At 48.8% G+C, this 15,531-nt stretch overlaps 1 protein-coding gene and 1 pseudogene across 6 annotated transcripts; one reads left to right on the plus strand and one right to left on the minus strand.

Annotated features, from left to right (window-relative positions):
* Positions 1–8,767: 8,767 nt before the first annotated feature.
* Positions 8,768–9,567, minus strand: LOC129534138 (cytochrome b-c1 complex subunit 6, mitochondrial-like; annotated as a pseudogene).
* Positions 9,568–13,056: 3,489 nt separating this feature from the next.
* Positions 13,057–14,887, plus strand: AIF1 (allograft inflammatory factor 1). 6 transcript variants are annotated; one of them, XM_055390036.2, is made up of 6 exons: positions 13,057–13,155; positions 13,386–13,447; positions 13,535–13,601; positions 13,970–14,011; positions 14,210–14,372; positions 14,682–14,887. In XM_055390036.2, exons 1-6 carry the CDS (start codon positions 13,071–13,073, stop codon positions 14,764–14,766), a joined length of 504 nt encoding a protein of 167 aa, XP_055246011.1. In that variant the 5' UTR covers positions 13,057–13,070; the 3' UTR covers positions 14,767–14,887. The 6 variants fall into 6 exon arrangements, with proteins under 6 accessions (XP_055246011.1, XP_063563177.1, XP_055246008.1 ...); XM_055390037.2 differs by having other exon boundaries at positions 13,088–13,216; XM_063707107.1 differs by lacking the exon at positions 13,970–14,011.
* The last annotated feature ends 644 nt before the right edge of the window (positions 14,888–15,531 follow it).

Consider the following 15,531-nt stretch of genomic DNA (forward strand, 5'->3'; position numbering starts at 1 on the left):
GCACGTGCCTATAGTCCCAGCTACTCGGGAGGCTGAGGCAGGAGAATTGCTTGAACCTGGGAGGCAGAGGTTGCAGTGAGCCGAGATCGCGTCATTGCACTCCAGCCTGGGTGACAGAGCAAGACTCTGTCTCAAAAAAAAAAAAAAATTTTTTTTGTAGAGACGAGGTCCTTCTATGTTGCCCAGACTGGATTCTAACTCCTGGGCTCAAGTGATCCTCCTGCCTTGACCTCTCTAAGTGTTGGGATTACAGGCCTGAGCCACTGCGCTCGGCCTCTATAGATTAGTCTGTTCTTGAACATCATATTAATGGAGACATATAGTACATACTCTTGTATCTGGCTCCTTTCACTCTGCTTAATGTCTGTGAGATTCGCCCACGCTGTTGTATGTATCAGTGTTTCATTCCTTTTGTTTGCTGAGTGGTAATCCTTTATATGATGTAACACAGCTTGTTGATCTATTCACCTGATGAAGTACAATTGGGTTGTTTCTATTTTTTGTTTTTCTTATTATGGCTCAATCTGCTATGAAACTTCTTGTACCCATCTCGCAAATGCCTTTTCAATACCCTAAGTGTGCAACTTCACAGTTATTTCACCTTGTCCACTCCAATCATCACCTTGACTCTCCATGACCTACATCTCAGATCCTGTCACCATGGAAGCTGTTTCACTTTGAAATCTCACCTCCTCTTTCCCAAGGACATAAAAGCCATCCAACCTGAGTCCCCCAGACTCCTGTACCCTAAACGTGTGCTTTTATACCACTGTCCTGTTGGAAAATTTTTGGGTTGTTTCTCCCACTTTTTTTTTTTTTTTTTTTTTTGAGACAGAATTTTGCTCTTGTTGCCCAGGCTGGAGTGCAATGGTGCGATCTCGGCTCACTGCAACCTCCGCCTCCTGCGTTCAAGCGATTCTTCTGCCTTAGCCTCCCAAGTAGCTGGGATTACAGGCATGTGCCACCACACCCAGCTAATTTTGTATTTTTGGTAGAGATGGGGTTTCACCATGTCGGTCAGGCTGGTCTCGAACTCCTGACCTCAAGTGATCCGCCTGCCTCGGCCTCCCAAAGTGCTGGGATTATAGGCATGAGCTAGCACCCCTGGCCCCACTTTCTTTTTAAAAAGTGTTATTATATATTTTTTATTATATATGTTTTTGAGATGAGATCTCACTATGTTGCCCAGGCTAGTCTCAAAGTCCTGACTCCGGGCTTTAGGTGTTCCTCCGACCTCAGCCTTTCACGTAGCTGGGATTATAGGCATGCACCTGGCTTCCCACTTTCATTCAATAAATTTTGCGCATCTACCATGGCTTTCCTAGGCAATCCTGTCATAGCCACAGTTGTCACTACTGCTTATTCTCTGTCAAGTCCCCAATCTACATCTCCCCCTCAGGCCTCTTTCTTGAGACCTAAGTCCACACTATCTAACTGCCCTCTAGGCAGCTTACCCTGAATACTCCACAGGCATTTCAAAGTCATCAGTGTCCACTCAGACCAGGTCAGCCTCCTGTCATCCCTGTCCCAGTGAATGGAAACAAAAAGCCCCAGTCACTTAAGGCAAACACCTGGGATTCATCCTACTCTGCCTTCTCCCTCAGTTCCCCCATCCAAAAGATCTCCAGGCCCTGTCCATTTTGCTTCTGAAAGATCGCAGGTGTCTTTCCCTTGCTCTTCATTCCACTGGTTGCTAAATCCCTCATCAACTCAAGGGGAAACGAGCAGAGTTGCTTCTCTGATGGGTAGTGTGGTTTCTGCACAGCATCCCCTTCATCCCACCACTGCTGGGCATTGAGGTTCATTCATCTATTCAGCATTGCTCTTCATGAGGGCCTTCCATGGGCCAGACACCCTATCTTCATCTCTCTTAATCGCTCTTTTCAGTATCTCTCTCCTTATCTCTCATATTTCCCACAGCTCTGTCCACAACTCTTTCTGTCTCACCATGTTATTCATATTACTTGTTTCTTCCCCCATGTCCACTCAAACGCCACATCTCTACACACCCCTACCCCTCTGCCTCTCTCTCTGTCACATGCATACACACTTCTGCTTATTCACTCATTCAACAAATATTCAGTGAGCACCTTCCACGTGAGACATTCTATTTTTTTTCTTTTTTTTTTTTTTTGCGCTCTCAGCTCACTGTAACCTCCACCTCCCAGGTTCAAGTGATTCTCCTGCCCCAGCCTCCAGAGTAGCTGGGATTACAGGCACATGCCACCACCCCTGGCTAATTTTTGTATTTTTAGTAGAGATGGGGTTTTGCCATGTTGGCCAGGCTGGTCTTGAACTCCTGGCCTCAAGTGATCCACCTGCCTCAGCCTCCCAAAGTGCTGGGATTACAGGTGTGAGCTGCCGTGTCTGGTCTGCCTCTCCGTCCTTCTCTCTCTCTGTCTTCCTCCATCTCTCTTCGCATCGCTTTCTGCCTCCCCATCATTCTCCATGTTTTCCGTTCCTATCCCTCCCCATCTACATACCTTATTCTTTTACTCCATTTCTCTTCCTTCCCCATTTCTCTCTGGGTGAGAGAATGAAGGAAGGCTAGTGACTAGTCACCTCTTCCCTCTAGGGGCCAGAGTTCAGGCCTGCCTCAGCTCTGCCAGGCTGGTTGGCACTACTCTTGTTTGCCCTTGGAGTCTCTGCACAAGGATGCTTAAAAAAAAAAGTTTAGGCCAGGCACAGTGGCTACCGCTTGTAATCCCAACACTTTGGGAGGCCGAGGAGGGCGGATCACGAGGTCAGGAGTTCGAGACCAGCCTGACCAACATGGTGAAACTCCATCTCTACTAAAAATACAAAAATTAGCCAGGCATGGTAGCATGCACCTGTAATCCCAGCTACTCAAGAGAAGAATCGCTTGAACCCAGGAGGCAGAGGTTGCAGTGGGCCGAAATCACGCCACTGCACTCCAGTCTGGGCGACAGAGTAAGACTCCATCTCAAAAAAAAAAAAAAAAAAAAAAGTTTGTGCAGCAGCGACAGAAAAGTAACCTACAATATTAGAGGAAGACTTACATCTCTCAGAAACTATATATTAAGCAGGCAAAAAAAATTATTAAAGACAACGGGTGCGGTGGCTCATGCCTGTAATCGCAGCACTTTGGGAGGCTGAGGCGGGTGGATCACGAGGTCAGGAGGTCAAGGTTATCCTGGCTAACACGGTGAAGCCCCATCTCTACTGAAAATACAAAAAATTAGCCAGGCGTGGTGGCATGCATCTGTAGGCCCAGCTACTAGGGAGGCTGAGGCAGGAGAATCGCTTGAACCTGGGAGGTGGAGGTTGCACTGAGCTGACATCACTTCACTGCACTCCAGCCTGGGTGACAGAGCGAGACTCCATCCCAAAAACAAAACAAAACAAACAAAACACACACACACACAAAGGTGGGAGTGTTATGTAAGAGAACTGCAGGGGATATTTCCACTCCCAGGCTCAAAGGCGTGAGGGGAGAGAGAGGTAACAGCAGTGGTTCTTAGTTATTTTGTGCCACAGATCCCCTTTGGCATTCTAGTAAAGCATAAAATTTAAAAAATATACATATAAAAACAAATCGGCCAGGCGCAGTGGCTCACGCCTGTAATCTCAACACTTTGGGAGGCCGAGGCAGGTGGATCACCCGAGGTCAGGAGTTCGAGAGCAGCCTGGCCAGCATGGCAAAACCCTGTCTCTACTAAAAACAAAAAATTAGCTAGGCATGGTGGTCGGCGCCTGTAATCTTAACTACCTGGGAGGCTGAGGCAGGAGAATTGCTGGAACCGGGAGGCAGAGGTTGCAGTGAGCCGAGATCACGCCATTGCACTCCAGTCTGGGTGACAGAGCAAGACTCCGTCTCAAAAAAAAAAAAAAAAATTGCATCGAAATCAAATTCCAGTTATCAAAATATTAATAAAAACTTTCAATAGAGTAAACTGAAACTGTCCCAAGATTGACAAGAATTGCATGCTGGGATCTGGGCAGAAATATAGTTATAATTAAGCATAAACCAGGCTGCACTTTGGCTCACTGCTCTATTCCTGCAAGTCTCCAGATCCTGACCATCTGCATCCCCGTTGTGCTAACATTAGGGTGAGAATGTCTCTATATTATGATCCATTGTCTCTATATTAAAAAAAAAAAAAAAAAAAAGCCAGGCACGGTGACTTACGCCTGTAATCCTGACACTTTGGGAGGCTGAGGAGGGCGGATCACGAGGTCAAGAAATCCAGACCATCCTGGCCAACATGGCAAAACCCTGTCTCTACTAAACATACAAAAAAATTAGCTGGGCTTGGTGGCGCGCATCTGTAGTCCCAGCTACTCAGGAGGCTGAGGCGGGAGAATCTCTTGAACCCATGAGGCAGAGGTTGCAGTGAGCCAAAATCATGCCACTGCACTCCAGCCTGGGTGACAAAGCAAGACTCTATCTAAAAAAAAAAAAAAAAAAAGACCAGCACTGTGGCTCACGCCTGTAATCCCAGCACTTTGGGAGGCCGAGGTGGGCAGATCACGAGGTCAAGAGTTTGAGACCAGCCTGGGCAACATAGTGAAACCCCATCTCTACTAAAAATACAAAAAAATAACGGCATGAACCCAGGAAGTGGAGCTTGCAGTAAGCTGAGATCCTGCCACTGCACACCAGCCTGGGCGACAGAGCGAGACTCCGTCTCAAAAAAAAAAAAAAATTGCTGGACGTGGTGGCGGGTGCCTGCAATCCTAGCTACTTGGGAGGCTGAGGCAGGGGTATCACTTGAATCCGGAAGGTGGAGGTTGCAGTGAGCCGAGATCGCGCTACTGCACACCAGCCCGGGCGACAGTGTGAGACTCTGTCTCAAAAAAAAAAAAAAAAAAAAGATAATTAGTCACCATGGCTGGGTGCAGTGGCTCATGTCTGTAATCCCAGCACTTTAGGAGGGCAAGGCAGGTGGATCACCTGAGGTCAGGAGTTCAAGATCAGCCAGAGCCAACATGATGAAACTCCGTCTCTCCTAAAAAATACAAAACTTAGCTGGGCGTGGTGGCGGGCGCCTGTAACCCCAGCTACTTCGGAGGCTGAGGCAGGAGAATTGCTTGAACCCAGGAGGAGGAGGTTGCAGTGAGCTGAGATCATGTCACTGCACTCCAGCCTGGGTGACAGAGAGAGACTCCATCTCAAAAAAAAAAAAAAAAACCTAAGGCATGGTGGCACATGCCTGTCGTCCCAGCTACTCAGGAGGCTAGGGTGGGAGGATCACTTGAGCCTGGAGGTTGAGGCTGCAGTGAGCCATGACCATGCCACTGCACTCCAGGCTGGGCAACAGAACAAGACGCTGACTCAAAAGGAAGAAAAGAAAGAGAAGAAAAGTCTATCTGGGTATGATGATGACTCCTAATATCTTCTCTCTGGTGGTTGATCTGGTTATTTGATAAGATCTCTAGGCAGGAGGTCTTAAGACAATTGCATTTCTTTTGCAAAGAAGTTTTTTCAGTCAGATAAGGAAATTCCAGAAAGTGTGGTAGGATGATTCTAAGGCAGCTTCTAAGGCCTCTCAGCATTTCAAAGCACCAGTCTTTGGGGTATCACTTTCTGAGCCCCAGCATCTTCTTGCATGTCTGTTCTTTTCCCCTCATCTCTGTTTCCTTCTCAGAAGGCCCTGAGTTTCCTTCTCCACCCGCTTGTCTTCCTACATACCCTTCAGTATTCACTTTTTTTTGGGGGGGGGGGGATGGAGTTTCGCTTATTGCCCAGGCTGGAGTGCAATGGCGTGATCTCGGCTCACTGCAATCTCCACCTCCCAGGTTCAAGCGATTCTCCTGCCTCAGCCACCCAAGTAGCTGGGATTACAGGCATGCGCCACCATGCCTGGCTAATTTTGTACATTTAGTAGAAACGGGGTTTCTCCACGTTTGTCGGGCTGATCTCAAACTCCTGACCTCAGCTGATCTGCCTGCCTCAGCCTCCCAAAGTGCTGGGATTACAGGCGTGAGCCACCGCGCCAGGCCTAGTCTTCATTTTTGTCCCACAGTCAGAGCAGCTGTCATTCTCTCTATCCCAGGCAGTTTTTCTGAGCATCTAAGCACTGTCTCACCCTAGTAGTCTGTCAAGCCATTCTCAATGAAAAGACCAGTCTGGGAGGCAGTCTCACTCAGAATAAAAGCCAGAGTCTTTACAAGGCCCTACCCAAGCTGACCTCCTCCTCACCTGGCTTCGGCAGCACAGGCCTCCCTGCTACTCCATGAACACTCCAGATATCCACACTGCTCTCATATCAGGGCCTTTGAACTTGCTGTTCCCTCCACCTGAAATGCTCTTCTCCCATTGTGATATTGTTATAATAAAAATATATATTTTTGGGCCTGGGTGTGGTGGCTCACACCTGTAATCCCAGCACTTTGGGAGGCCGAGGGGGGCAGATCACGAGGTCAGGAGATCAAGACCATCCTGGCTAACATGGTGAAACCTCGTCTCTACTAAAAATACAAAAAAAAATTAGTCGGGTGTGGGGGCAGGCACCTGTAGTCCCAGCTACTCGGGAGGCTGAGGCAGGAGAATGGCGTGAAACCAGGAGGCGGAGCTTGCAGTGAGCCGAGATCGCCACTGCACTCCAGCCTGGGCGACAGAGCGAGACTCCATCCCCCCACAAAAAAAAAGGCCAGGCGCGGTGGCTCACACCTGTAATCCCAACACTGGGAGGCCAAGGTGGTCAGATCACAAGGTCAGGAGATCGAGACCATCCTGGCTAACATGGTGAAACCCCGTCTCTACTAAAAACACAAAAAATTAGCCGGGCGTGGTGGCAGGCGCCTGTAGTCCCAGCTATTCAGGAGGCTGAGGCAGGAGAATGGCGTGAACCTGGGAGGTGGAGCTTGCAGTGAGCGGAGATCGCGCCACTGCACTCTAACCCGGGCAACAGAGCAAGACTCCATCTCGGGGAAAAAATAAATAAATATGTATATATATGGGTTGGGTGTGGTGGTTAACACATGTAATCCCAGCACTCTAGAAGGCTGAGACCAGAGGATCACTTGAGCCCAGGAGTTCAAGACCAGCCTGGGCAACCTGGCGAGACTTCATCTCTACAAAAAATTTTAAAATGAGCCAGGCATGGTGGTGCGGGTCCCAGCTGCTTGGGAGGCTGAGATGGAAGGATTGCTTGAGCCCAAGAAGTTGAGGCTGCAGTGAGCTATGATGGTCCCACTGCACTCCAACCTGGATGACAGAACAAGAAACTGTCTCAAAAAAAAAAAAAAGGTCAGGCACAGTGGCTCAGGCCTGTAATCTCAGCACTTTGGGAGGCCAAGGTGGGAGGATTACTTGAGCCCAGGCAGTCAAGACCAGCCTGGGCAACATAAAGAGACCCTGTCTGTAAAAAAAATTTTAAAAATTAGCCAGGTGTGGTGGCACATGCCTGTAGTCCCAGTTACTCAGGAGGCTGACAAGGGAGGATCGCTTGAGCCTGGGAGGTCAAAGCTGCAGTAGCCATGTTTGTGCCACTGCACTCCAGCCTGGACAACAGAATGAGACCCTGTCTCCCTGTCTCAAAATATTAATGTGTGTGTGCGTGCGTGCGTGCGTGCGTGCATGTGTGTGTGTGTGTTTTGGTCTCCATCCTGGCTCCTGGTCAGACCTCCTAAAGCCCTTGTAATTTCCTAAATGATAAAGTGAAGGGAGCTTTTGTTATTCATAACAAGCTCTTTTCAACCACAACTGAGTTTATGTTAGTAAGTTGACTTTTAGAAAGCCCCTAAGGTTGGGGTTTGTTGCCAAGGTAGGCAACTGTGTGATTAGAGAGTTAGAACTTTTAGCTCCAACCCCCTGACCTCCAACTAATGGCTATTGAATCAAGTATGCCTGCATAATGAAGCCTCCATTAAAAAAAACAAAAAAGATGAGGGTTGGAGAGCTGCCAGGTTGATGAACACATGGAGGTGCAGGGAGGTGCCCAGAGAGGACAAGAAAGCTCCAAATGCCCCTTCCCCGATACTTTGTCCGGAGCAACTCTTCCATCTGACTGTTCCTAAGTTTTATCCTTCATAATAAACTAGCTAACATAAGTAAAGTGTTTACCTGAGTTCTGTGTGCTATTCCAGCGAATTACTGAGCCAGAGGAGGGAGTCATAAAAACAGTTAGGAGGCCTGGACTTGTTTGTGATTGGTATCTGGAGTGGGGGCAGCCTTGTAGAACTGAGCCTTCAACTTGGGGATTAGATAACTGGTAATTATGGGTAGAGTGTCAGAACTGAATTAAACTGCAGGACTCCCAGTTAATATCTACCAAGAATTGAAGAATTGATTGGTGTGGGAGAAGTCTCCACATGATTGGTGTAAGAAGTGGTGTTCTTGGCCAGGTGCAGTGGCTCACGCCTGTAATCCCAGCACTTTGGGAGGCCGACGCGGGCCGATCATGAGGTCAGGAGATTGAGACCATCCTGGCTAACATGGTGAAACCCTGTCTCTACTAAAAATACAAAAAATTAGCCGGGCATGGTGGCGGGTGCCTGTAGTCCCAGCTACTCGGGAGGCTGAGGCAGGAGAATCGCTTGAACCTGGGAGGTGGAGGTTGCAGTGAGCAGAGACTGCACCACTGCACTCCAGCCTGGCCAACAGAGCAAGACTCCATCTCAAAACAAAATAAAACAAACAAACAAAAAAAACTGAGATTCTTTGCAAAAAGCCTGGAATAACTTCCTTTTAGTCCTGGACTATAATGATGATGATAAATATACCTCGATGTAACCCTGAGATCCCAGGATTCACCAGCCCTTGAATAAAAAAAAGGAAAAAGAAAAAAACAGTATATTTTTTCGTTTTGCAAATCACAGTTCCCTTATTAAGATGGAATTGCTGCCAATTACAGAGAAGCTATTTGCCTAAGCCAAAAATCCATGAGGTTCACATGGACTTATAGTTACACAAATTAGAAACAAATGTTATATTTAAAACCATAGAGAAATGCCCAGGTGATGAAAGCTGGGGTGAAGGAGTCTGCACATTCATTTCAAACTGTTAAAGGATTTGTGGGCCATGCAATGGTCCCTTGCATTAGAGAAGTCAAAGAGCTTTGTGCAATCCTCTCCTGTCTGTGATCTGGAAGACACGTGCTCATCACAGAGCTCCAGCTGCTCCGAGACTTTACTCCTTTCTTCAGCTGCACGCATTGCTCTCTCGCTTTTGTTAGGAATTGACTAATTCCTCCTCTTCCTCTTCCTCCTCCTCCTTGCCATCTCTAGGCCCAGTCAGCATCTCTTGTTCATCCTCTGATCCCATGTCCAGCTATGGTTCTGGATTCAACACTAGCAGCAACAGTGGCGCTGACTCCACTTTAGGATCAAGAAATATTTTTCTGGCTAGGCGCAGTGGCCCACATCTATAATCTCAGTACTTTGGGAGGCCAAGGTGGGTGGATCACAAGGTCAAGAGATCGAGACCATCTTGGCCAACATGGTGAAACCTCGTCTCCACTAAAATTACAAAAATTAGTTGAACGTGGTGGTGCACACCTGTAGTCCCAGCTACTTGGGAGGCTGAGGCAGGAGAGTCGCTTGAACCCAGGATGTGGAGGTTGAAGTGAGCCAAGATCGCGCCACTGCACTCCAGTCTAGCGACAGATGGAGACTCTGTCTCAAAAAAAAAAAAAAAGTATTTTTCTTTCTAGCCGTATATCCACCTTACATGGTCCCTCAACTCCCCAAGCCCACTCTGCCTGCCCCATCTCCTCCTTCCACATCCTCTCCTCAACCTAGCACTTGGTTGGCAATGCCTTCCTCGATCCTCTGCCAAAGACCCTCTAGCCAGTGCTTACCCTGTCTGTTCTCTCTCTTTACCCAAAGAAATACATAGAGTTTGACCAGAATGGAAACAGAGATATCAGTGAAAAAAGGTGATTTGGGGAAGTGTGCAGGCCTAGGAAGACAGAGGCTTGTTCCTTTGCTTGCTTAAAATCTTTGATCAAACGGCCAGGCGTGGTGGCTCACACCTGTAATCCCAGCACTTTGGGAGGGCGAGGTGGGCGAATCATGAGATCAGGAGTTCAAGACCAGCCTGGCCAACATAGTAAAACCCCGTCTCACTAAAAATACAAAAAATTAGCCAGCTGGGTGTGGTGGCAGGTGCCTGTAATCCCAGCTACTCTGGAGGCTGAGGCAGGAGAATCACTTGAACCCGGGAGGTGGAGGTTGCAGTGAGTGGAGATTGCACCACTGCACTCTAGCCTGAGCGACAGAGTGAGACTCCATCTCAAAAAAAAGAAAAGAAATCTTTGCTCAAATATCACTTTTTCAGAGAACGCTTCTCTAACCACTCTATTTATTTTATTATTTTATTGTATTTTTTGAGACAGGGTCTCACTCTGTTGCCCAGACTGGAGTGTAATGGCACGGTCATGGCTCACTGCAGCCTTGATCTCCTGGGCTCAAGCGATCCTCTCACTTCAGCCTCCCAAGTGGCTAGGACCACAGGCTTAAGCCACCGTGTCTGGCCAGACAACCATATTTAAAACTGGGGACAAGTCAGGCTCACACCTGTAATCCCAGCACTTTGGGAGGCCAAGGTGGGAGGAACACAAGGTTAGGAGTTCAAGACCAGCCTGGCCAACTTGGTGAAACCCCATCTCTACTAAAAATACAAAAATTAGCCGGGTGTAGTGGTGATTGCCTGTAATCCCAGCTATTCGGTAGGCTGAGGCAGGAGAATCGCTTGAACCCGGGAGGCAGAGGTTGCAGTGAGCTGAGAGATTGTGCCACTGCACTCCAGCCTGGGCAACAGAGCGAGATTCCGTCTCAACAAAAAAAGCTGGGTGCAGTGGCTCATGCCTGTAATCCTAGCACTTTGGGAGTCCGAGGTGGGTAGATCACCTGAGGTCAGGAGTTCAAGACCAGCCTGGTCAACATGGTGAAACCCCGCCTCTACAAAAATACAAAAATTAGCTAGGTATGATGGCAGGTGGCTGTAATCCCAGCTACTCGGAAGGCTGAGGCAGGAGAATCGCTTGAACCCAGGAGGCGGAGGTTACAGTGAGCTGAGATCAAGCCATTGCACTCTAGCCTGGGCGACAGAGTGAGACTCCGTTTAAAAAAAAAACAAAAAACAAAAAACAAAAAACTGGGGACCATTGGCAATAATACTCCTATGTCCCCTCTTCCCTACTTTGTTTTCCTCCATAGGCACCTGGAGCCTTTTTTTTTTTTTTTTTTTTGAGACAGAGTCTCACTCTGTTGCCCAGGCTGGAGTGCAATGGCGCAATCTCAGCTCACTGCAACCTCTGCCTCCCGGGTTTAAGCGATTCGCCTGCGTCAGCCTCCTGAGCAGCTGGGATTACAGGCACGCACCACCAGGCCCTGCTAATTTTTGTATTTTTAGTAGAGATGGGGTTTCACCATGTTGGTCAGGCTGGTCTCCAACTCCTGACCTTGTGATCCGCCTGCCCCAGCCTCCCAAAGTGCTGTGATTACAGGCGTGAGCCACTGCGCCTGTCCACCTAGCACCTTTAATATACTTATTTATTTGTATTGTCTGCCTTCCCCAATTAGATCAACCATGAAGACAAGAGTTTTCGTTTGTTGGGTTCTCTGGGCCTAGAGGCATGTCTGGCATATAGTAAGCATTCAGTAAATATCTGTTGAGTGAATGTATGAATAAAGAAGTGAGTTCCTCCCAGCAGGCACTGAGAACATTGGGAGTACAGGGTTGCAGCTCTCTCTGCAGCAGGAGAATGCAGCTGCAATAAAGGGAAGTCAAGAAGCCAGAGTCCGGCCGGGTGCAGTGGCTCATGCCTGTAATCCCAGCACTTTGGGAGGCTGAGGTGGGTGGATCACAAGGTCAAGAGATAGAGACCATCCTGGCCAACATGGCGAAACCCCATCTGTACTAAAAATACAAAAATTAGCTGGGCGTGGTGGTGGGCGCCTGTAGTCCCAGCTACTCAGGAGGCTGAGGCAGGAGAATTGCTTGAACCCAGAAGGCAGAGGTTGCAGTGAGCCGAGATTGCACCATTGCACTCCCGCCTGGGTGACAGAGCAAGACTCCGACTCAAAAAAAAAAAAAGAAGAAGCAGCAGCCAGAGGCCACTCCAGCATCTCCCCTACCTGGCTTGGGTCAGGGAGAGGGCAGTGAGAAGTGAAAACTCCCAGCTACAGAAAAGGAAATATGTTGGGGGGAAGGGAGAAGGAAAGGTGTCTTCATCAATGCTGGGGCAGGGTAGATGGAGCCCTGGGCAGGGAGTTTGGACCAGGAAATCTCAATGAGGGAAATGTGCTGTCCTCACCTCTCCAAGAAGCGACTGGCCAAACAGAGTGACAGAGGGGATAAAGGTTATGCCTAGGGAGGCATGTGTCAGAGGCTATCATCCACTCTGTTGAACCCACAGTGACCAGCACCACCATCACACAAACATGCCTGCATGTGTGCACGCACGCGTAGTGTGCAAACCTGATGTCAGCCTCACTCCCTGGCTCTTCTGTCCACAAACGCTGTTTCTTTAAGTACCACTTTCAGTTCCTCCAAAGAATCTACTTAAACTCTTAAATTCCTGATCTCTATAGATTTTACTAAAGATTTCAAAGGAGATAAGATGAGAGGGTTACGTTGCACATTCTAAAGCTAACAAATTAAAATGTTTTGTTAGACATTTCCATATTTTTAAGGGCCTCCTTGGAGCTGCCAGGCTGGGAGTGAGGTTTCTCTCCCTTTCTAAACCCTGTGCCCATCTTGTCACCCTCCTGGAGCTGCCAGCAGACTTCAGATTCTTCTCCAATCTACAGAGCAGAAAAATTCAGCCAGCCCTTCCTTGTCTTCCTATCCACAGCTGCCCGCCCAGACTCATGAAACCTGACAAAATGCAAGGTCTTATCATTACCTGAACCTTGGACCTGTTCAAAAACACTAGTTCCTGAGAATAAATATCCCTGGTGTCTTCCTGCCCTTCCTGCACACCTCCAGTGGCTTATCAAAATATTTGTTTCATGCGCACACTGGGCTCTCATTTAAGAGGAATTTGGGAGAATGTTATTTTCTAATCTGCATTTCACACCAGGCTCCCCCTCCTTCCTGGGGTGCTAGTGTCAGCAGAACCTGATGGGGAAGTGAGGTCTGGGAGGCAGAGGAGGAAGGAATGAGGGGAAAGGGGAAGTTTGGGAGGAAGGCTTCTGAGAAGACTGGTGGGAGAGGAGAGCCTGCAGACAGAGGCCTCCAGCTTGGTCTGTCTCCCCACCTCTACCAGCATCTGCTGAGCTATGAGCCAAACCAGGGATTTACAGGGTAGGGAGGGTGGGATAGGCAGCGGCATTAGATCGGAGGAATGAGATGGACAGACCTGGGCTGTGGGCTAGGAGGGCAGTCAGCTGGCCTAGGGCAGCCCGGGCTGGTGTCAGGGTAAGGAGAGGAAGGGAGGGATGATGAGGGCTGATTAATTTTTTTCACCCCACAGGAGGAAAAGCTTTCGGACTGCTGAAGGCCCAGCAGGAAGAGAGGCTGGATGAGATCAACAAGGTAGAAGGAAGAACTAAGGGGGCAGAGCCAGGGGGATGGGGCGTGGATGGGGAGGGCCTACCCTGGCTCTTATTTTCCCCTCCATAGCAATTCCTAGACGATCCCAAATATAGCAGTGATGAGGATCTGCCCTCCAAACTGGAGGGCTTCAAAGGTGAGGGGGAAACTGTAGGCGGTGGAGACAGGGCTGAGGGGTAGGAGGGTTAGGATTTCCACAAGAACAAGGCAGGAACAGCAGAGATACAAAGTTTACTTTTGTGATAGCAAAAGGGGAACCTGCCTTTATTGCCCTCCTGCCACACTGCGGTCCCTTTCCCGGGCCTGCCTCTCTCAGCATCCCCTCTAGCTCCTCACACCCTAGCGGGGCCCCTCAACTCCCCAACCCCACTTCCTCTGCCTGCCCCTCCTCCTCCTTCCACGTTGTCTCCTCCACCTAGCAGTTGGTTGGCAACCCCTTCCTCAGTCCCCTGCTGAAAACCCTCCAGTCAGCGCTTATCCCTTCTGCTCTCTCCCCTCACCCAGAGAAATACATGGAGTTTGACCTTAATGGAAATGGCGATATTGGTGAGAAACGGGTGATTTGCGGGGGCAGGGTGGTGTGCAGGCCTAAGAAGACAGAGGTCTCTCCTACATGCTCCATTCCTCATGATTTTGGAGGGGGCCCACCTACCACAGTGGGAGGAAGGAGAATGGGGATGTGGAAGTGGGAGAGGAGAGAGAGGGTCTCCCCACCTTCTCCCCATCCCCATCCTCTGCCCCCAGATATCATGTCCCTGAAACGAATGCTGGAGAAACTTGGGGTCCCCAAGACTCACCTAGAGCTAAAGAAATTAATTGGAGAGGTGTCCAGTGGCTCCGGGGAGACGTTCAGCTACCCTGACTTTCTCAGGATGATGCTGGGCAAGAGATCTGCCATCCTAAAAATGTGAGTGTCAATTTCCAACCTCCCCTGTACTTACCTGTTTTCTCCTCCCCCATCACTACCCTTGTCCCCAGGCTCAACTTTTCTACACGTTGCCCATCATCCCTTCTTCCATCCTTAGAGGGACCCTTCCAAGGTCCCGACCCCATCCCTATCCATAGTCCTGGTCCCCAGAAACTCCAACCCCTGCCCTTCCTCTTCCCCCTTCCACCCTCACATCCCCATCCCCTTCTAGCTTTTCCTAGCACCCTATGATTTATTCCCTTGAGAGGAGTGTTCCCTGATCCCTGTGCCTCTTCCCATCTCAACCAGGATCCTGATGTATGAGGAAAAAGCGAGAGAAAAGGAAAAGCCAACAGGCCCCCCAGCCAAGAAAGCTATCTCTGAGTTGCCCTGATTTGAAGGGAAAAGGGATGATGGGATTGAAGGGGCTTCTAATGACCCAGATATGGAAACAGAAGACAAAATTGTAAGCCAGAGTCAACAAATTAAATAAATTACCCCCTCCTCCAGATCAAGTCAGCTTAGTTTTTATTTGGGTGATTTTTTTCCTGGGTTTGGGAAGGAGAGACAGGTCTTGAGGGAAAGGTGGCAAGGATTTGGCCATATGAACAATCCATCAACAACGCTATAGTGTGTCCACTACAGCAGATGGTTTCACGCACCAAGGGGGATTCCAGCTGTGTAAGACAGCCTTAACCTCAAAGAATGCAGGCAGGACAAAAACACATGTCCAAACAAGGTACCCAGGCCCATGACAGATTTCATGAAGAGCAAGGAATACCATGAACCAACATTCTCCACCACTATAAGCTTTGTCACTTTGACAAATCACTCAGCCTCTGTGAGGCTTTTTTCTAAAAATGGGGATAAAGTGACCTATGCTATTGTGCCTGACATATCATAAGCCCTCAATAATGTTTAAAACTTGAATGAGCCGGGGCTGATGGCTTATGCCTGTAATCCCAGCACTTTGGGAGGATGGGGTGGGCAGATCACCTGAGGTAAGGAGTTCGAGACCAGCCTGACGAACATGAAGAAACCCCGTCTCTACTAAAAATATAAAATTAGCCTGGTGTGGTGGCGCATGCCTGTAATCCCAGCTACTTGGGAAGCTGAGGCAGGAGAATCTCTTGAACCCAGGAGGTGGAGGTTGTGGTGA

Source organism: Gorilla gorilla, chromosome 5 (assembly GCF_029281585.2).
Source record: "Gorilla gorilla gorilla isolate KB3781 chromosome 5, NHGRI_mGorGor1-v2.1_pri, whole genome shotgun sequence".
In the NCBI taxonomy this organism is placed as follows: domain Eukaryota; kingdom Metazoa; phylum Chordata; class Mammalia; order Primates; family Hominidae; genus Gorilla; species Gorilla gorilla.

Coding starts and splice junctions, on each gene's coding strand:
- AIF1 (XM_055390033.1), top strand. CDS start 13,071: ATGAGGGGAAAGGGGAAGTTTGGGAGGAAGGCTTCTGAGAAGACTGGT. Junction 13,156..13,385: donor AGACAGAGGCCTCCAGCTTG/GTCTGTCTCCCC, acceptor TTCACCCCACAG/GAGGAAAAGCTTTCGGACTG. Junction 13,448..13,534: donor GGCTGGATGAGATCAACAAG/GTAGAAGGAAGA, acceptor TCCCCTCCATAG/CAATTCCTAGACGATCCCAA.